This window comes from Oncorhynchus nerka, linkage group LG15 (genome assembly GCF_034236695.1).
Source record: "Oncorhynchus nerka isolate Pitt River linkage group LG15, Oner_Uvic_2.0, whole genome shotgun sequence".
NCBI lineage: Eukaryota > Metazoa > Chordata > Actinopteri > Salmoniformes > Salmonidae > Oncorhynchus > Oncorhynchus nerka.
Genome location: NC_088410.1, coordinates 4,758,725 through 4,781,603, shown reverse-complemented (window position 1 = coordinate 4,781,603; position 22,879 = coordinate 4,758,725). Strand labels below are relative to the sequence as shown.

At 41.3% G+C, this 22,879-nt stretch overlaps 1 protein-coding gene and 2 long non-coding RNA genes across 7 annotated transcripts in view; 2 read left to right on the top strand and 1 right to left on the bottom strand.

Annotated features, from left to right (window-relative positions):
- Positions 1–17,085, top strand: part of LOC115122146 (zinc finger protein 850-like) — a 29,663-nt gene extending 12,578 nt beyond the window's left edge. Inside the window, exons 5-7 of the mRNA XM_065002134.1 lie at positions 5,584–5,611; positions 5,825–6,137; positions 14,921–17,085. Of these exons, the coding sequence (XP_064858206.1) occupies positions 5,584–5,611; positions 5,825–6,137; positions 14,921–16,086 (1,507 nt within the window). The 3' untranslated portion in view covers positions 16,087–17,085. The remainder of the gene's footprint in view (positions 1–5,583; positions 5,612–5,824; positions 6,138–14,920) is intronic.
- LOC135560375 (uncharacterized) overlaps positions 1–22,879 on the top strand; it is a 295,196-nt gene that overhangs the window by 48,249 nt on the left and 224,068 nt on the right. The window lies entirely within an intron of this gene.
- Positions 1–22,879, bottom strand: part of LOC135560374 (uncharacterized) — a 300,103-nt gene that overhangs the window by 97,081 nt on the left and 180,143 nt on the right. The window lies entirely within an intron of this gene.

Below are 22,879 nucleotides of genomic sequence, written 5' to 3'. Positions count from 1 at the left end.
TGTTCATTATATACATCTACATGATGTATTGTTATACTATGTAGGAGCAGTATAGACCTAGTCTGTTCATTATATACATCTACATGATGTATTGTTATACCATGTAGGAGCAGTATAGACCTAGTCTGTTCATTATATACATCTACATGATGTATTGTTACACCATGTAGGAGCAGTATAGACCTAGTCTGTTCATTATATACATCTACATGATGTATTGTTATACTATGTAGGAGCAGTATAGACCTAGTCTGTTCATTATATACATCTACATGATGTATTGTTATACCATGTAGGAGCAGTATAGACCTAGTCTGTTCATTATATACATCTACATGATGTATTGTTATACTATGTAGGAGCAGTATAGACCTAGTCTGTTCATTATATACATGATGTATTGTTATACTATGTAGGAGCAGTATAGACCTAGTCTGTTCATTATATACATCTACATGATGTATTGTTACACCATGTAGGAGCAGTATAGACCTAGTCTGTTCATTATATACATCTACATGATGTATTGTTACACCATGTAGGAGCAGTATAGACCTAGTCTGTTCATTATATACATCTACATGATGTATTGTTACACCATGTAGGAGCAGTATAGACCTAGTCTGTTCATTATATACATCTACATGATGTATTGTTACACCATGTAGGAGCAGTATAGACCTAGTCTGTTCATTATATACATCTACATGATGTATTGTTATACCATGTAGGAGCAGTATAGACCTAGTCTGTTCATTATATACATCTACATGATGCATTGTTACACCATGTAGGAGCAGTATAGACCTAGTCTGTTCATTATATACATCTACATGATGTATTGTTACACCATGTAGGAGCAGTATAGACCTAGTCTGTTCATTATATACATCTACATGATGTATTGTTACACCATGTAGGAGCAGTATAGACCTAGTCTGTTCATTATATACATCTACATGATGTATTGTTACACCATGTAGGAGCAGTATAGACCTAGTCTGTTCATTATATACATCTACATGATGTATTGTTACACCATGTAGGAGCAGTATAGACCTAGTCTGTTCATTATATACATCTACATGATGTATTGTTACACCGTGTAGGAGCAGTATAGACCTAGTCTGTTCATTATATACATCTACATGATGTATTGTTACACCATGTAGGAGCAGTATAGACCTAGTCTGTTCATTATATACATCTACATGATGTATTGTTACACCATGTAGGAGCAGTATAGACCTAGTCTGTTCATTATATACATCTACATGATGTATTGTTACACCATGTAGGAGCAGTATAGACCTAGTCTGTTCATTATATACATCTACATGATGTATTGTTACACCATGTAGGAGCAGTATAGACCTAGTCTGTTCATTATATACATCTACATGATGTATTGTTACACCATGTAGGAGCAGTATAGACCTAGTCTGTTCATTATATACATCTACATGATGTATTGTTACACCATGTAGGAGCAGTATAGACCTAGTCTGTTCATTATATACATCTACATGATGTATTGTTACACCATGTAGGAGCAGTATAGACCTAGTCTGTTCATTATATACATCTACATGATGTATTGTTATACCGTGTAGGAGCAGTATAGACCTAGTCTGTTCATTATATACATCTACATGATGTATTGTTACACCATGTAGGAGCAGTATAGACCTAGTCTGTTCATTATATACATCTACATGATGTATTGTTACACCATGTAGGAGCAGTATAGACCTAGTCTGTTCATTATATACATCTACATGATGTATTGTTACACCATGTAGGAGCAGTATAGACCTAGTCTGTTCATTATATACATCTACATGATGTATTGTTACACCATGTAGGAGCAGTATAGACCTAGTCTGTTCATTATATACATCTACATGATGTATTGTTACACCATGTAGGAGCAGTATAGACCTAGTCTGTTCATTATATATATCTACATGATGTATTGTTACACCATGTAGGAGCAGTATAGACCTAGTCTGTTCATTATATACATCTACATGATGTATTGTTACACCATGTAGGAGCAGTATAGACCTAGTCTGTTCATTATATACATCTACATGATGTATTGTTACACCATGTAGGAGCAGTATAGACCTAGTCTGTTCATTATATACATCTACATGATGTATTGTTACACCATGTAGGAGCAGTATAGACCTAGTCTGTTCATTATATACATCTACATGATGTATTGTTACACCATGTAGGAGCAGTATAGACCTAGTCTGTTCATTATATACATCTACATGATGTATTGTTACACCATGTAGGAGCAGTATAGACCTAGTCTGTTCATTATATACATCTACATGATGTATTGTTATATACTATGTAGGAGCAGTATAGACCTAGTCTGTTCATTATATACATCTACATGATGTATTGTTACACCATGTAGGAGCAGTATAGACCTAGTCTGTTCATTATATACATCTACATGATGTATTGTTATACTATGTAGGAGCAGTATAGACCTAGTCTGTTAATTATATACATCTACATGATGTATTGTTACACCATGTAGGAGCAGTATAGACCTAGTCTGTTCATTATATACATCTACATGATGTATTGTTACACCATGTAGGAGCAGTATAGACCTAGTCTGGTCATTATATACATCTACATGATGTATTGTTACACCATGTAGGAGCAGTATAGACCTAGTCTGGTCATTATATACATGATTACATCTACATGATGTATTGTTATACTATGTAGGAGCAGTATAGACCTAGTCTGTTCATTATATACATCTACATGATGTATTGTTACACCATGTAGGAGCAGTATAGACCTAGTCTGGTCATTATATACATGATGTATTGTTATACTATGTAGGAGCAGTATAGACCTGGTCTGTTCATTATATACATCTACATGATATATTGTTACACCATGTAGGAGCAGTATAGACCTAGTCTGTTCATTATATACATCTACATGATGTATTGTTACACCATGTAGGAGCAGTATAGACCTAGTCTGTTCATTATATACATCTACATGATGTATTGTTACACCATGTAGGAGCAGTATAGACCTAGTCTGTTCATTATATACATCTACATGATGTATTGTTACACCATGTAGGAGCAGTATAGACCTAGTCTGTTCATTATATACATCTACATGATGTATTGTTACACCATGTAGGAGCAGTATAGACCTAGTCTGTTCATTATATACATCTACATGATGTATTGTTACACCATGTAGGAGCAGTATAGACCTAGTCTGTTCATTATATACATCTACATGATGTATTGTTACACCATGTAGGAGCAGTATAGACCTAGTCTGTTCATTATATACATCTACATGATGTATTGTTACACCATGTAGGAGCAGTATAGACCTAGTCTGTTCATTATATACATCTACATGATGTATTGTTACACCATGTAGGAGCAGTATAGACCTAGTCTGTTCATTATATACATCTACATGATGTATTGTTACACCATGTAGGAGCAGTATAGACCTAGTCTGTTCATTATATACATCTACATGATGTATTGTTACACCATGTAGGAGCAGTATAGACCTAGTCTGTTCATTATATATATCTACATGATGTATTGTTACACCATGTAGGAGCAGTATAGACCTAGTCTGTTCATTATATACATCTACATGATGTATTGTTACACTATGTAGGAGCAGTATAGACCTAGTATGTTCATTATATACATCTACATGATGTATTGTTACACCATGTAGGAGCAGTATAGACCCAGCTGCTTATTGTGAGATGATCTGTTTGATTGATATCCTAAATGCAGATGTGTAGTATAGTAGCCTATGTTTTAAAAACGTGCTCATTAAAAATCTGTTCTGATAAACACATGCTTCTCTTTTGTACGTATCCATATAGCTTTTTAAATAAAAATACATGAAAAATATAAGTTTTGTCTGAAAATAAAAAATAAAATAAAGATTTTTACCACGTTTACGTGCTAGTCGGAACTAGGAAACTTGCGTTCAACTAATCAGCAAGTCAGAAATGTTTTGAGTTTCCTAGTTCAGCGCATTACCAATTTCAGTCGGTCGTAAATGGTGTGGCCAGTGTGACGTATAATCTAGTGGACGGGACGCTTCCTCAACGGTTACTTGTCGGTTACCTTGGTAACCAACATAGCCGAAACATTGAAGCTCTTAACCTTTTACTGCAAAGGGGGCTAAATCAGGGTCACACAGAGTGATCCTTGGTCATCTCAAAACAAATATACTTTTCAAGAAAAGTATACATCTCACATACATGGTTTATGGGCAACAACAAAAAAAGAAGACACGTTTTTGGTTTGTTTATTACACTCTATATACATCACAGAAGAAATATAACAAAACTGTTTGACATAGAAACACCAGATTTTTGTCGGGATGTTTGAATGAGCCTTTATTTACAATGAAATTCTGAAATAAATTTCAATAAATAAATAATTGCAGCATAAATGACTGCAGGAAATGGCTACAGCGCTTTCTGTGTATATTTGCCGCTGTTCTCTCGGATTTGGCTGGTTGTCCCATTTAATGTCATATTTACTTTACTAGTTGCTAGCTGGCTTGCTTTGGTAGCCAGACACTAGACTATCAAAGATATTTATAACTAGCAACCCACTGGGCAAAGACGTCAATTCAACGTCTATTCCACTTTGGTTCAATTGTAATTTTCATTGAAATTACGTGTAAAGCCGAGACACTCCTTTTCGTATGATATGTTACGAATTTCTATATGTTGTGGCTAACATTAGCTAGGCTAGGGTTTGGGTTTATGGGGTTAAGCTAACAGGGTTGATTCCTCAGATGGGGCCACAGTGTCTCCTGACCCCTCCTGTCTCAGCCTCCAGTATTTATGCTGCAGTGGTTTATGTGTCGGGGGGCTAGGGTCAGTTTGTTATATCTGGAGTACTTCTCCTGTCCTATTCGGTGTCCTGTGTGAATTTAAGTGTGCTCTCTCTAATTCTCTCTTTCTCTCTCCCGGAGGACCTGAGCCCTAGGACCATGCCTCAGGACTACCTGACATGATGACTCCTTGCTGTCCCCAGTCCATCTGGCCGTGCTGCTGCTCCAGTTTCAACTGTTCTGCCTTATTATTATTGGACCATGCTGGTCATTTATGAACATTTGAACATCTTGGCCATATTCTGTTATCTCCACCTGGCACAGCCAGAAGAGGACTGGCCACCCCACATAGCCTGGTTCCTCTCTAGGTTTCTTCCTAGGTTTTGGCCTTTCTAGGGAGTTTTTCCTAGCCACCGTACTTCTACACCTGCATTGCTTGCTGTTTCGGGTTTTAGGCTGGGTTTCTGTACAGCACTTTGAGATATTAGCTGATGTACGAAGGGCTATATAAATACATTTGATTTGATTTCTAACAGTGTTTATTCATAATGTACAAATCCCTATTCAGCCTCTACATTTGCGTAGAGGAAATTAATATATGTAAGAAGTAAGAGAACTGGTTATTTAACAATTATTATTTAACAATTATTTTTTTACGTTTTCCAGAATATTGTTTTTGTTCAACTGTATTACACACTCCAGCCAGGAGGTGGCGATGAGAGTTTTTCAGGTGATGCATCTTGCGTGACGTATAATGTAGTGGACGGGATGTTTTTTCGACAACAGCACTTCATCCACCTCGGTAGCGTGCTAGCCAACATAAAACTAACATTGAAGCCTTTTGGCCATTTTTGTGTATATTAACCTCAGTGTTTTAAACACACTGTCTGCGTATTTACAAATTACTCTATTTAATTTACTATTTACGTTGTTAGCTATCTAGCTAAGTAACATTAGGCTAATGCTAACTAGCTTTCTAACATCCTCGACCATGAGTTCACTAAGCTACTCCCTCCCTGCTAAAGAAGAGGAGAAAGAAGCCCCCGTGAAAGAGGAGAAGGAAGAGGAGGCTGTCACAGTTAAACAAGAAGTAGAGGATGAGGCTGTTACTACAGTGAAAGAGGAAGAATTTACATTGAAAGAGGAAGAAGTTACGGTGAAAGAAGAGGAAGAATCTTTAAGAGTGAAAGAGGGAATGAAGGAGGAGGGGGAGATTACTGTCACATTGGAGGAGACTGGAGATCTGATTAACACCAGTAAGTGCTGTTTTAAAAACAGTGGAACAAACTCTAGTTGTTTTAACTATTGAACTAATGTGCAGTGTTAAAGACTGCCGTCAAGTGATTCGTGTTTCTACACCTGCATTGATTACTGTTTGGGGTTTTATACTGGGTTTCTGTAAAGCACTTTGAGATATCAGCTGATGTAAGAAGAGCTTTATAAATACATTTGATTTGGTCAAATGAGCCGTAATTCGCAAAAGGCGGTCAAGCCACCCATATGCATCTGTTTCTGCCTGAATTTTCTTTTAAGTGGATAGAGGACACTTTACGGTAGCGCGTGTTTTCTGTGAGGGGAAACTGAGTCGGGGGTTCTCTAATGCGCAGATAGAAACGACAGCTACAAATGATTCCAAGCAAACAGTTTCACGTACGCTTATTCAATCTTCCATAATCAAAAAGATACCAAATCGTTTAGTTCATTTTCGCACCTTTTTAGTGCGTAAAGTTGTTTTTAGTCAGTTAAGAACAAAATGCTATTTTCAATGGCGGTCTAGAAACAGTGGGTTAACTGCCTTGTTCAGTGGCAGAACGACATATTTTGACCTTGTCAGCTCAGGGATTTGATCTTGCAACCTTTCGGTTACTGGTCCAATGATCTAACAGCCCCACTGTGGGCTACCTGCCGACCTTAACAAAAATGACCTTGATATCAGGGGTAGAGTGAGTCTGCTTCATCAAGTACTGAGTAAAGGGTCTGAATACATATGTAAATCAGTTCCAGATTTGCAAAAATGTATACAAACCTGTTTTCGCTTTGTTATTGTGGGGTATTGTGTGTAGAATAAAAATCGGAGTAAAATAAATGTAATCCTTTTTAGAACAAGGCTGTAATGTAACAAAATGTCAAGGGGTCTGTATAAAAGAGTGCAAAATATCCAATCAGAAATGATTATTTTCTCTGTTGAACATTGGATGATCTGGGCCAATAGCTGAAGTCTATTTTTATAGTGGACACTCGGGTGTCTTATTGCTCACACGTTCTATTTTCTCTCCATTTGATCCAGTGTCGAGGCTCAGCGGAGTGGATGTGTTGTTTCTTACCTTCACCACCAGGGGGCGGTGATACGACTTGGTCTATTAAGACACTCAGTTTAATGCCGGTTAGATTTCTCGTGCCGCGCTATTTCATGATCAAACAATGACTACATCTAACAGGGTTCTAGGCTTTATCAGAAGTTACACCTTGTTTCTGAATAACCTAAAACATGGGAACCCTTAAGTAATAATGAGAGAGAGAAGGAACAATAGCAAGATATAAAAAAATCACATGAATAATTTGAACAAGCCTTTATAACAAAGCATTATCAAGACAGAAATTATGCATACAAGCCCCGCCCCCAATTGGAACCAAACGACAAAAAAACCTACTAATTTAAATATCATAACAGCATTAAGACAAAATTCAAGTTATGACGAGTATTTTTCAAACTGTTCTAATGAAGTGTTTAAAATCCTAATGTTGCAGCTTTTAAAATGTAAATAATTTTGGAAAGTCTGATTCTATGCTATTTGTCAATCACATATATATATATATATATATTCGGAATGACAAATCTCACAAGAAGTGAGATTGAGAAAACAATACCAAGATGGAAAAGTTCAATGAGGAGTGAAAGGCAAAGGCGTCGTTGGCCTATTAGATAATCAGATAGGGCTACTACACAGCTCATTACTACCACAGATAATCAGATAGACCTTGGCCCTATCAGATAGGGCTACTACACAGCTCATTACTACCACAGATAGGGCTACTACACAGCTCATTACTACCACAGATAACCACATAGGGCTACTACACAGCTCATTACTACCACAGATAGGGCTACTACACAGCTCATAACTACCACAGATAGGGCTACTACACAGCTCATTACTACCACAGATAACCAGTTAGGGCTACTACACAGTTCATTACTACCACAGATAGGGCTATTACACAGCTCATTACTACCACAGATAGGGCTACTACACAGCTCATTACCACCACAGATAACCACATAGGGCTACTACACAGCTCATTACACACAGCTCATTACTACCACAGATAACCACATAGGGCTACTACACAGCTCATTACTACCACAGATAGGGCTACTACACAGCTCATTACTACCACAGATAACCAGTTAGGGCTACTACACAGCTCATTACTACCACAGATAACCATATAGGGCTACTACACAGCTCATTACTACCACAGATAACCACATATGGCTACTACACAGCTCATTACTACCACAGATAACCAGTTAGGGCTACTACACAGCTCATTACTACCACAGATAATCAGATAGGGCTACTACACAGCTCATTACTACCACAGATAACCAGTTAGGGCTACTACACAGCTCATTACTACCACAGATAACCACATAGGGCTACTACACAGCTCATTACTACCACAGATAACCACATAGGGCTACTACACAGCTCATTACTACCACAGATAGGGCTACTACACAGCTCATTACTACCACAGATAACCAGTTAGGGCTACTACACAGCTCATTACTACCACAGATAACCATATAGGGCTACTACACAGCTCATTACTACCACAGATAACCACATATGGCTACTACACAGCTCATTACTACCACAGATAACCAGTTAGGGCTACCACACAGCTCATTACTACCACAGATAATCATTACTACCACAGATAGGGCTACTACACAGCTCATTACTACCACAGATAACCAGTTAGGGCTACTACACAGCTCATTACTACCACAGATAACCACAGATAGGGCTACTACACAGCTCATTACTACCACAGATAATCAGATAGGGCTACTACACAGCTCATTACTACCACAGATAGATAACCACATAGGGCTACTACACAGCTCATTACTACCACAGATAATCAGATAGGGCTACTACACAGCTCATTACTACCACAGATAACCACATAGACCTTGGCCCTATCAGATAGGGCTACTACACAGCTCATTACTACCACAGATAGGGCTACTACACAGCTCATTACTACCACAGATAACCACATAGGGCTACTACACAGCTCATTACTACCACAGATAGGGCTACTACACAGCTCATAACTACCACAGATAGGGCTACTACACAGCTCATTACTACCACAGATAACCAGTTAGGGCTACTACACAGTTCATTACTACCACAGATAGGGCTACTACACAGCTCATAACTACCACAGATAGGGCTACTACACAGCTCATTACTACCACAGATAACCAGTTAGGGCTACTACACAGTTCATTACTACCACAGAACCACATAGGGCTACTACACAGCTCATAACTACCACAGATAGGGCTACTACACAGCTCATTACTACCACAGATAACCAGTTAGGGCTACACAGCTCATTACACCAGTTCATTACTACCACAGATAGGGCTACTACACAGCTCATTACTACCACAGATAGGGCTACTACACAGCTCATTACCACCACAGATAACCACATAGGGCTACTACACAGCTCATTACTACCACAGATAACCACATAGGGCTACTACACAGCTCATTACTACCACAGATAGGGCTACTACACAGCTCATTACTACCACAGATAACCAGTTAGGGCTACTACACAGCTCATTACTACCACAGATAACCATATAGGGCTACTACACAGCTCATTACTACCACAGATAACCACATAGGGCTACTACACAGCTCATTACTACCACAGATAACCACATATGGCTACTACACAGCTCATTACTACCACAGATAACCAGTTAGGGCTACTACACAGCTCATTACTACCACAGATAGGGCTACCACACAGCTCATTACTACCACAGATAATCAGATAGGGCTACTACACAGCTCATTACTACCACAGATAACCAGTTAGGGCTACTACACAGCTCATTACTACCACAGATAACCACATAGGGCTACTACACAGCTCATTACTACCACAGATAACCACATAGGGCTACTACACAGCTCATTACTACCACAGATCATTACTACCACAGATAGGGCTACTACACAGCTCATTACTACCACAGATACTCAGATAGGGCTACTACACAGCTCATTACTACCACAGATCATTACTACCACAGATAGGGCTACTACACAGCTCATTACTACCACAGATAATCAGATGGGCTACTACACAGCTCATTACTACCACAGATAATCAGATAGACCTTGGCCCTATCAGATAGGGCTACTACACAGCTCATTACTACCACAGATAACCACATAGGGCTACTACACAGCTCATTACTACCACAGCTAACCACATAGGGCTACTACACAGCTCAATACTACCACAGATAACCACATAGGGCTACTACACAGCTCATTACTACCACAGATAGGGCTACTACACAGCTCATAACTACCACAGATAACCACATAGGGCTACTACACAGCTCATTACTACCACAGATAATCAGTTAGGGCTACTACACAGCTCATTACTACCACAGATAGGGCTACTACACAGCTCATTACCACCACAGATAACCACATAGGGCTACTACACAGCTCATTACTACCACAGATAACCACATAGGGCTACTACACAGCTCATTACTACCACAGATAACCACATAGGGCTACTACACAGCTCATTACTACCACAGATAGGGCTACTACACAGCTCATTACTACCACAGATAACCATATAGGGCTACTACACAGCTCATTACTACCACAGATAACCACATAGGGCTACTACACAGCTCATTACTACCACAGATAACCAGTTAGGGCTACTACACAGCTCATTACTACCACAGATAGGGCTACTACACAGCTCATTACTACCACAGATAATCAGATAGGGCTACTACACAGCTCATTACTACCACAGATAACCAGTTAGGGCTACTACACAGCTCATTACTACCACAGATAACCACATAGGGCTACTACACAGCTCATTACTACCACAGATCATTACTACCACAGATAACCAGGGGCTACTACACAGCTCATTACTACCACAGATAACCAGATAGGGCTACTACACAGCTCATTACTACCACAGATAATCAGATAGGGCTACTACACAGCTCATTACTACCACAGATAATCAGATAGACCTTGGCCCTATCAGATAGGGCTACTACACAGCTCATTACTACCACAGATAACCACATAGGGCTACTACACAGCTCATTACTACCACAGATAACCACATAGACCTTGGCCCTATCAGATAGGGCTACTACACAGCTCATTACTACCACAGATAGGGCTACTACACAGCTCATAACTACCACAGATAACCACATAGGGCTACTACACAGCTCATTACTACCACAGCTAACCACATAGGGCTACTACACAGCTCATTACTACCACAGATAACCACATAGGGCTACTACACAGCTCATTACTACCACAGATAGGGCTACTACACAGCTCATAACTACCACAGATAACCACATAGGGCTACTACACAGCTCATTACTACCACAGATAACCACATATGGCTACTACACAGCTCATAACTACCACAGATAATCAGATAGGGCTACTACACAGCTTATTACTACCACAGATAATCAGATAGGGCTACTACACAGCTCATTACTACCACAGATAACCACATAGGGCTACTACACAGCTCATTACTACCACAGATAGGGCTACTACACAGCTCATAACTACCACAGATAGGGCTACTACACAGCTCATTACTACCACAGATAACCAGTTAGGGCTACTACACAGTTCATTACTACCACAGACAGGGCTACTACACAGCTCATTACTACCACAGATAGGGCTACTACACAGCTCATTACCACCACAGATAACCACATAGGGCTACTACACAGCTCATTACTACCACAGATAACCACATAGGGCTACTACACAGCTCATTACTACCACAGATAACCACATAGGGCTACTACACAGCTCATTACTACCACGGATAGGGCTACTACACAGCTCATTACTACCACAGATAACCAGTTAGGGCTACTACACAGCTCATTACTACCACAGATAACCATATAGGGCTACTACACAGCTCATTACTACCACAGATAACCACATAGGGCTACTACACAGCTCATTACTACCACAGATAACCACATATGGCTACTACACAGCTCATTACTACCACAGATAACCAGTTAGGGCTACTACACAGCTCATTACTACCACAGATAGGGCTACCACACAGCTCATTACTACCACAGATAATCAGATAGGGCTACTACACAGCTCATTACTACCACAGATAACCAGTTAGGGCTACTACACAGCTCATTACTACCACAGATAACCACATAGGGCTACTACACAGCTCATTACTACCACAGATCATTACTACCACAGATAGGGCTACTACACAGCTCATTACTACCACAGATAATCAGATAGGGCTACTACACAGCTCATTACTACCACAGATCATTACTACCACAGATAGGGCTACTACACAGCTCATTACTACCACAGATAACCACATAGACCTTGGCCCTATCAGATAGGGCTACTACACAGCTCATTACTACCACAGATAGGGCTACTACACAGCTCATAACTACCACAGGTAACCACATAGGGCTACGACACAGCTCATTACTACCACAGCTAACCACATAGGGCTACTACACAGCTCATTACTACCACAGATAACCACATAGGGCTACTACACAGCTCATTACTACCACAGATAGGGATACTACACAGCTCATAACTACCACAGATAACCACATAGGGCTACTACACAGCTCATTACTACCACAGATAATCAGTTAGGGCTACTACACAGCTCATTACTACCACAGATAGGGCTACTACACAGCTCATTACTACCACAGATAACCAGTTAGGGCTACTACACAGCTCATTACTACCACAGATAGGGCTACTACACAGCTCATTACTACCACAGATAGGGCTACTACACAGCTCATTACCACCACAGATAACCACATAGGGCTACTACACAGCTCATTACTACCACAGATAACCACATAGGGCTACTACACAGCTCATTACTACCACAGATAACCACATAGGGCTACTACACAGCTCATTACTACCACAGATAGGGCTACTACACAGCTCATTACTACCACAGATAACCAGTTAGGGCTACTACACAGCTCATTACTACCACAGATAACCATATAGGGCTACTACACAGCTCATTACTACCACAGATAACCACATAGGGCTACTACACAGCTCATTACTACCACAGATAACCAGTTAGGGCTACTACACAGCTCATTACTACCACAGATAGGGCTACTACACAGCTCATTACTACCACAGATAATCAGATAGGGCTACTACACAGCTCATTACTACCACAGATAACCAGTTAGGGCTACTACACAGCTCATTACTACCACAGATAACCACATAGGGCTACTACACAGCTCATTACTACCACAGATCATTACTACCACAGATAGGGCTACTACACAGCTCATTACTACCACAGATAATCAGATAGGGCTACTACACAGCTCATTACTACCACAGATCATTACTACCACAGATAGGGCTACTACACAGCTCATTACTACCACAGATAATCAGATAGGGCTACTACACAGCTCATTACTACCACAGATAATCAGATAGACCTTGGCCCTATCAGATAGGGCTACTACACAGCTCATTACTACCACAGATAACCACATAGGTCTACTACACAGCTCATTACTACCACAGATAACCACATAGACCTTGGCCCTATCAGATAGGGCTACTACACAGCTCATTACTACCACAGATAGGGCTACTACACAGCTCATAACTACCACAGATAACCACATAGGGCTACTACACAGCTCATTACTACCACAGCTAACCACATAGGGCTACTACACAGCTCATTACTACCACAGATAACCACATAGGGCTACTACACAGCTCATTACTACCACAGATAGGGCTACTACACAGCTCATAACTACCACAGATAACCACATAGGGCTACTACACAGCTCATTACTACCACAGATAACCACATATGGCTACTACACAGCTCATAACTACCACAGATAATCAGATAGGGCTACTACACAGCTTATTACTACCACAGATAATCAGATAGGGCTACTACACAGCTCATTACTACCACAGATAATCAGATAGACCTTGGCCCTATCAGATAGGGCTACTACACAGCTCATTATTACCACAGATAATCAAATAGGGCTACTACACAGCTCATTACTACCACAGATCCACTAGAGTTGGAATGGGCTAAAGGATTTGGCTCCACTAAATATAGTTTGTCAATGCCATGATTCCTCTCGTCCTTCCTGTAGCAATGCAAGTCATTTTCAGTCAACCTTCAGCTTTTGGAAAAGTAAAAAATGACTCCTACTTATTCAAATTACACCAAGATTCTTTTAAATTAGATTTTTTTTTGTAATCTGGCCTCAGGTTATTCAATCAGATGTATTTATAAAGCCCTTTTTACATCAGCCGATGTCACAAAATGCTATACAGAAACCCAGCCTAAAACCCCAAACAGCAAGCAATGCAGATGTAGAAGCACGGTGGCTAGAAAAACTCCCTAGAAAGGCCGGAACCTAGGAAGAAACCTAGAGGAACCAGTCTCTGAGGGGTGGCCAGTCCTCTTCTGGCTGTGCCAGGTGGAGATTATAACACTACATGGTCAAGATGTTCAAACGATCAAAGATGACCAGCATGGTCAAATAATAATATTGAGTGATCTGATTTGAATTCAACCTCCTCGCAAGATAGTTGTGGAGGTTTCATTCAGGTCTCTATTTAAATTAACACTCTGTCTTTGGCAGGAGAAAGACCAGACTCCCAGGAACCAGAGCCAGGGACGTCCAAACCAGCAAGACGACGCAACTGCTCCCACTGTGGAAAGGGTTTTAACCAGTTAGGGGACCTGAAAACACATGAGAGAATACATACAGGAGAGAAGCCATACCACTGCTCCAAGTGTGAAAAAGGTTTTAACCAGTTAGGAAACTTGAAGCGGCATGAGAGAATACATACAGGAGAAAAGCCGTACCACTGCTCCCACTGTGGAAAGGGTTTTAACCAGTTGTGGGACCTGAAAGGCCACAAGACTTTGCACACAGCGGAGAAGCCTTATCACTGCTCCCTTTGCGGAAAGAGTTTTACCGTGTTAGGGAGCTTGAAAATACATGAGATAAATCACACAAGGGAGAAGCCTTACCACTGCTCCCAGTGTGAAAACAGTTTTACCGAGTTAGGGAGCCTGAAAATACACGAGAGAATACACACAGGAGAAAAGCCTTACTACTGCTCCCAGTGTGGAAAGAGATTTACCCAGTTAGGAAGTCTGAAAGAGCATAAGATACTGCATACAAGGGAGAAGCCTTACCCCTGCTTCCTTTGTGTAAAGAGATTTTCCTCATCAGGGTGCCTGAAAAGACATGAGAGGACACACACAGGCGATAAACCTTTCCAATGCTCCCAGTGTGTAAAGAGTTTTTCCTTGTTAGCAAGCCTGAAAAGACATGAGAGGACACACACAGGAAATAAGACTCATCACTGCCCCCAGTGTGGAAAGAGTTTTAACCTTAAAGAATACCTGAAAGTGCATGCGAGAATACACACAGGGGAGAAGCTAGAGAAGCATTTCCACTGCTCCCAGTGTGGAAAGAGTTTTTTCTTGTTAGCGAGCCTGAAAAGACATGAGAGGACACACACAGGAAATAAGCCTCATCACTGCTCCCAGTGTGGAAAGAGTTTTAAGCTGAAAGGACAACTGAACCAGCATGAGAGAATACACACAGGGGAGAAGCCATACCACTGCTCCCAATGTGAAAAGAGTTTTGCCTGGTTAGGGGACCTGAGAAGACATGAGAGGACGCACACGGGAGAGAAGCCTCATCACTGCTCCCAGTGTGGAAAGAGTTTTACCCAGTTAAGACACATGAAAAGACATGAGATAATACACACAGAAGATACGAACGTAGGCTGAACAGTGGGACAGAGGACAAATGTAGGCTGCTGAACAGTAGGACATAGGACAGATATAGACTGAACAGTGGGTCATAGAACAGATGAAGGCCCAATTAATGGTGGGTCAGTAGTCCCCAGAGACTCTGAATGTGTCTTGACTTTCCAGTGTTTTCCCTCCTGCATGTATTATAAAGGATCGTGTTTGTGGATGTGTTTTCTGGGTGAGGGTTTGGTTTGTGCCCGAGCACAGTTGATTCAAATAACCAACTCATCATCAAGCTTTTTCTTATTTGAATGGGCTGTGTAGTGTTAGAGGACCTGAAAAGAATACAGAGGTTTTGTTCTGGCTGTTGTTTTTGACTGAGAATTGTTCTGACTTCTCTCTTTTTCTTTAAGTTGTTGAAATGTTCCCGGAATCACTGACCTTCACATCTTAAAGTAATGATGGACTATCTTCTGTATATCACATCTTAAAGTAATGATGGACTCATCATTTAGCTCTTCTGTATATCACATCTTAAAGTAATGATGGACTATCTTCTGTATATCACATCTTAAAGTAATGATGGACTCATCATTTAGCTCTTCTGTATATCACATCTTAAAGTAATGATGGACTATCTTCTGTATATCACATCTTAAAGTAATGATGGACTATCATTTAGCTGTCTTCAGTATACCACCCTACCTTGTCACAACACAACTGATTGGCTCAAACGCATTAAGAAGGAAAGAAATTCCACAAATTAACTTTTAACAAGGCACACCTGTTAATTGAAATACATTCTGGGTGACATCCTCATGAAGCTGGTTGAGAGAATGCCAAGAGTGTGCGAAGCTGTCATCAAGACAAAGGGTGGTTACTTTGAAGAATCTCAAATATAAAATATATTTGGATTTGTTTAACACTTTTTTGGCTACTAAATGATTCCATATGTGTTATTTCATAGTTTTGATGTCTTCACTATTATTCTACAATGTATAAAGTAGTAAAAATTAATAAAAATCCTTGAATGAGTAGGTGTGTCCAAACTTTGACTGGTATATATGTATGTATGAGTATTTATAAGTGTATGTACAGTTGAAGTCAGAAGTTTACATACACTTAGGTTGGAGTCATTAAAACTAGTTTTTCATCCACTCCACAAATTCCTTGTTAACAAACTATAGTTTTGGCAAGTCGGTTAGGAGGTCTACTGTGTGCATGACACAGGTATTTTTTCCAACAATTGTTTACAGACAGATTATTTCACTTATAATTCATAATATCTTTAGAAGCTTCTGATAGGCTAATTGACATAATTTGAGTCAATTGGAGGTGTACCTTTGGATGTATTTCAAGGCCTACCTTCAAACTCAGTGTCTCTTTGCTTGACATAATGGGAAAATCCCCCAAAAAATCAGCCAAGACCCCAGAAAGAAAATGGTAGACCTCCACAAGTCTGGTTCGTCCTTGGGAGCAATTTACAAACGCCCTAAGGTACCACATTCATCACGACAAACAATAGTACGCAAGTATAAACACCATGGGAACACGCAGCCGTCATACCGCTCAGGAAGGAGACACGTTCTGTCTCCTAGAGATGAACGTACTTTGGTGCGAAAAGTGCAAATCAATCCCAGAACAACAGCAAAGGACATTGTGAAGATGCTGGAGTTAACAGGTACAAAAGTATCTATATCCACAGTAAAAACGAGTCCTATATCGACATAATCTGAAAGACCGCTCAGCACGGAAGATGCTACTGCTCCAAAACCGCCATAAAAAAGACAAAACTACGGTTTGCAACTCCACATGGGGACAAACCTGCTTTTTGGAAAAATGTGCTCTGGTCTGATGACACACAAATAGAACTGTTTAGCCATATTGACCATCGTTATGTTTGGAGGAAAAGGGGGAAGCTTGCAAGCCTAAGAACACCATCTCAACCGTGAATCATGGGGATGGCAGCATCATGTTGTGGGGGTGCTTTGCTGCAGGAGGGACTGGTGCACTTCACAAAATAGAGGGCATCATGAGGGAGGGAAATTATGTGGGATATATTGAAGCAACATCTCAAGACATCAGTCAGGAAGTTAAAGCTTGGTCGCAAATGGGTCTTCCAAATGGACAATGACCCCAAGGATACTTCCAAAGTTGTGGAAAAATGGCTTAAGGACAACAAAGTCAAGGTATTGGAGTGGCCATCACAAAGCCCTGACCTCAATCCTGTCGTGTCTGGCTATGCCGGATTAAGTGATATGACATGCTATTCTATAAAATAATTTCTCCGTAATTACTATTACCTGATTGAGCTAATCATGTAAATGTAATTAACTAGAGAGTCTGGGCACCACAAAATAATATTTATAGAGCTGTTATCTTCCGAATAAACTCTTAAAGACCTAGTAATATTTTACATCAATAGCAGTCAATATCAATCATCACCTTAATTCAGTTTCATCTGAAAGTTGTAAATTCTTAGTAAATTCTTAGTTATCTGCACAAACCCTGGCTAACAATTTGAATCAGCAATACAAAATTGGGTTTAAGTATTTATTTACTAAATACCTAACTAATCACATAGAATTACACATACACATCATTAAATCATAACTTGATTACAAATGACATCATAGAGGAAAACGTCCTAGCGGGCGGAACATATATGACAGCTTGTAACAAAGGAAAAGGGACTGGGTTGAGTGAAGGAGCGGGAAGACTGAGGAACAAAGGCGAAGCTGTGCTATCGTAAATACAGTATCTTATGCATTCTAACTTACCGTCCATTTGGAAAAGGAAAATGCAATAAATATTTACTCTGAGCTGCGCTTCGATAGGTTGGTGGTAGATGGAAGGCTTGTTGCCCAACCGAGTCCTATGAAGAATGTCTCTGGTGGTCAATTGGATACGTTGTAGTAACGTCGTTGTGTGGTAGACAGGATACTCTGTCTGTTCCTTCCTAACCTGCGTTTGTAGCTGTGCTAACTCAACGGCTAGGAGGTATCACTTCTGTAGTGAATAAGAGTTCAAATGTTGGCTTCGTTCTGTAGTTATAATCTGAACCATTCTGACATTGGACCGTCGTCCTACATCCCCGGAACCGGAAGTTCTATTGTCGTAAAGGGCTTATATAGGAAGGGAGAGGAGGGCGTGTTTGAATAGTTTTATAGCCCATCCAGAGGGTGGGCCACTGATTGAGCAGCCCTATCTTATGAAAACCCACATCTCACATTTTAGAAGCTAAAATCCCATTTCATCCCATCACGGGTCCTGGAGTGGCCTAGCCAGTCTCCAGATCTCAACCCCATAGAAAATCTTTGGAGGGAGTTGAAAGTCCGTGTTGCCCAGCAACAGCCCCAAAACATCACTACTCTAGAGGAGATCTGCATGGAGGAATGGGCCAAAATACCAGCAACAGTGTGTGAAAACCTTGTGAAGACTTACAGAAAACGTTTGACCTCTGTCATTGCCAACAAAGGGTATATAACAAGTATTGAGATAAACTTTTGTTATTGACCAAATACTTATTTTCCACCATAATTTGCAAATCAATTCATTAAAAATCCTCCCATGTGTTTTTCTGGATTTTTTTTCTAATTTTGTCTGTCATAGTTGAAGTGTACCTATGATGATAATTACAGGCCTCTCGTCTTTTTAAGTGGGAGAACTTGCACAATTGGTGACTGACTAAATACTTTTTTGCCCCACTGTATGTCCAAGAATAATGTATGTTGATGATAATATGATGTACAATATTCAATTATGTTTCTATATGAAAGAAATAGGGTAATATATATATTTTTTTACAGTTTCACCAATTCATTTTAATTAACTTAATCATTATGACACACCCCTTACTATTGTCACTAATTGCACTTGTCTACATAACCTGGTTCAAGTATTCATGACATTACCCTGAGGAAGGCACAGTGATGCTGAAAACATTGGTAAATACCCATTCAATTGCTGGGAGTTTATATATATGGAGTGTGCGACTTTATTTTGATCGTTTGAAGTCTTGATCAATGAACACATTATCCGTGGCCACGAAGGCTTGAATCTGGAACTGACGGACGTCCTAGACGGTGACTGGGTAGCCGGGGTGAAACTGCAGGGTCTCTCCTTGTCCTGGCGAGCCCTGGCACATTTCCCATCAGCTCTGGGCATGTAGCACGGAGACGGCCGAGACCTATGCAGTAGAGGCAGCAGCCTTTGCGCATGCGCCTGTCACGTTCCTATGGGTTCAGGCATGTGCGTCCCAGCTGTATGGGCTCCGTAATGTCGGCAGACTTGGGGTGCTCAGTGGTTAAGGGTGGCGCAGTGGTTAAGGGCGCTGTACTGCAGCGCCAGCTGTGCCACCAGATACTCTGGGTTCGCGCCCAGGCTCTGTCGTAACCGGCCGCAACCAGGAGATCCGTGGGGCGACGCACAATTGGCATAGCGTCGTCCGGGTTAGGGAGGGTTTGGCCGGTAGGTATATCCTTGTCTCATCGCGCACCAGCGACTCCTGTGGCGGGTCGGGCGCAATGCACAGTGTTTCCTCCAACACATTGGCTTCCGGGTTGGGTGCGCGCTGTGTTAAGAAGAAGTGCGGCTTGGTTTGGTTGTGTATCGGAGGACGCATGACTTTCAACCTTCGTCTCTCCCGAGCCTGTACGGGAGTTGTAGCGATGAGATAAGATAGTAGCTACTAACAATTGGATACCACGAAATTGGGGAGAAAAAGGAGGTACAAATTTTTAAAGAAATAAAAAAGATTTTTTTTAAAAGACCCTGTCTCACACATTCTCGAAGGCGGTTGTCAATCCAGATTTCCATCGTTATCAGGGGCTTGAGGTCGTCTCCCAGTTCCCGAGAGGCCAGTTCATCCTTTATGGAGTTAAATAGACCCTGGTGGAAAGAGGTGATCAGTTCCTCAGTATTACACCCACTCTCGGCGGTGACGCCTGTAGCACTGGGTGACTTGGGCATTGGCTCCTCCTGGGTTGGAGTTGCCAATACAGGGCTAAAATTAAATTGTACTACACCAGCTCCGACGCTGGACTTATGTGGCAGGGCTTGCATACTATTACAGACTACAAAGGGAAGCACAGCCGCGAGCTGCCCAGAGACACGAGCCTACCAGACGAGCTAAATCACTTCTATGCTCGCTTCGAGGCAAGCAACACTGAGGCATGCATGAGAGCTGTTTCAGGCAACTGTGTGATCATGCTCTCCGTAGCCGCAGGGCCAGACGGACTACCAGGACGTGTGCTCCAGGCATGCGCTGACCAACTGGCAGGTGTCTTCACTGACATTTTCAACATGTCCCTGATTGAGTCTGTAATACCAACATGTTTCAAGCAGACCACCATAGTCTCTGTGCCCAAGAACACTAAGGCAACCTGCCTAAATGACTACAGACCCGTAGCACTCACGTACGTAGCCATGAGGTGGTTTGAAAGGCTGGTAATGGCTCATATCATCACCATTATCCAAGAAACCCTAGACCCACTCAAATTTGCATACCGCCCAAAGAGATCCACAGATGATGCTATCTTTATTGCACTCCACACTGCCCTTTCCCACCATGACAAAAGGAACACCTACGTGAGAATGCTATTCATTGACTACAGCTCAGCGTTCAACACCATAGTGCCCTCAAAGCTCATCACTAAGCTAAGGATCCTGGGATAAACACCTCCTTCTGCAACTGGATCCTGGGCTTCCTGAAGGGTATGATCGATTGATGAGCCGCCCCCAGGTGGTAAGAGTAAGTAACAACACATCTGCCACGCTGATCCTCAACACTGGAGCCCCTCAAGGGTGCATGCTCAGTTCCCTCCTTTACTCCCTGTTCGCCCATGACTGTGTGGCCAGGCACGACTCCAAAACCATCATTAAGTTTGCAGACGACAAAACAGTGGTAAGCCTGATCACCGACAATGATGAGACAGCCTATAGGGAGGAGGTCAGAGACCTGGCTGGGTGGTGCCAGAATAACAACCGATCCCTCAGCGTAACCAAGACTAAGGAGATGATTGTGGACTACAGGAAAAGGAGGACCGAGCAGGCCCCCATTCTCATCGACGGGCTGTACAACAAAACCTATTCCCCCTCAGGAGACTAAAAAGATTTGGCATGGGTCCTCAGATCTTCAAAAGGTTCTACAGCTGCAACATCGAGAGTATCCTGACTGGCTGCATCACTGCCTGGTACGGCAACTGCTTGGCCTCTGACTGCAAGGCGCGACAGAGGGTAGTGCGAACGGCCCAGTAAATCACTGGGACAAAGCTGCCTGCCATCCGGGACTTCTACACCAGGCGGTGTCAGAGGAAGGCTAAAAAATTGTCAAAGACCCCAGACACCCCAGTCATAGACTGTTCTCTCTACTACCGCGTGGAAAACCACCATTATGATGGTTGACCATGACAGGGTTGATTAATGACAGGGTTGATTAATGACAGGGTTGATTATGACAGGGTTTATTAATGACAGGGTTTATTAATGACAGGGTTGAACATGACAGGGTTTATTAATGACAGGGTTGAACATGACAGGGTTTATTCATGACAGGGTTGATCATGACAGGGTTTATTCATGACAGGGTTTATTAATGACAGGGTTGAACATGACAGGGTTGAACATGACAGGGTTGAACATGACAGGGTTTATTAAGGACAGGGTTGATCATGACAGGGTTTATTAATGACAGGGTTGATCATGACAGGGTTTATTAATGACAGGGTTGATCATGACAGGGTTTATTAATGACAGGGTTGATCATGACAGGGTTGATCATGACAGGGTTGATCATGAAAGGGTTTATTAATGACAGGGTTGATCATGA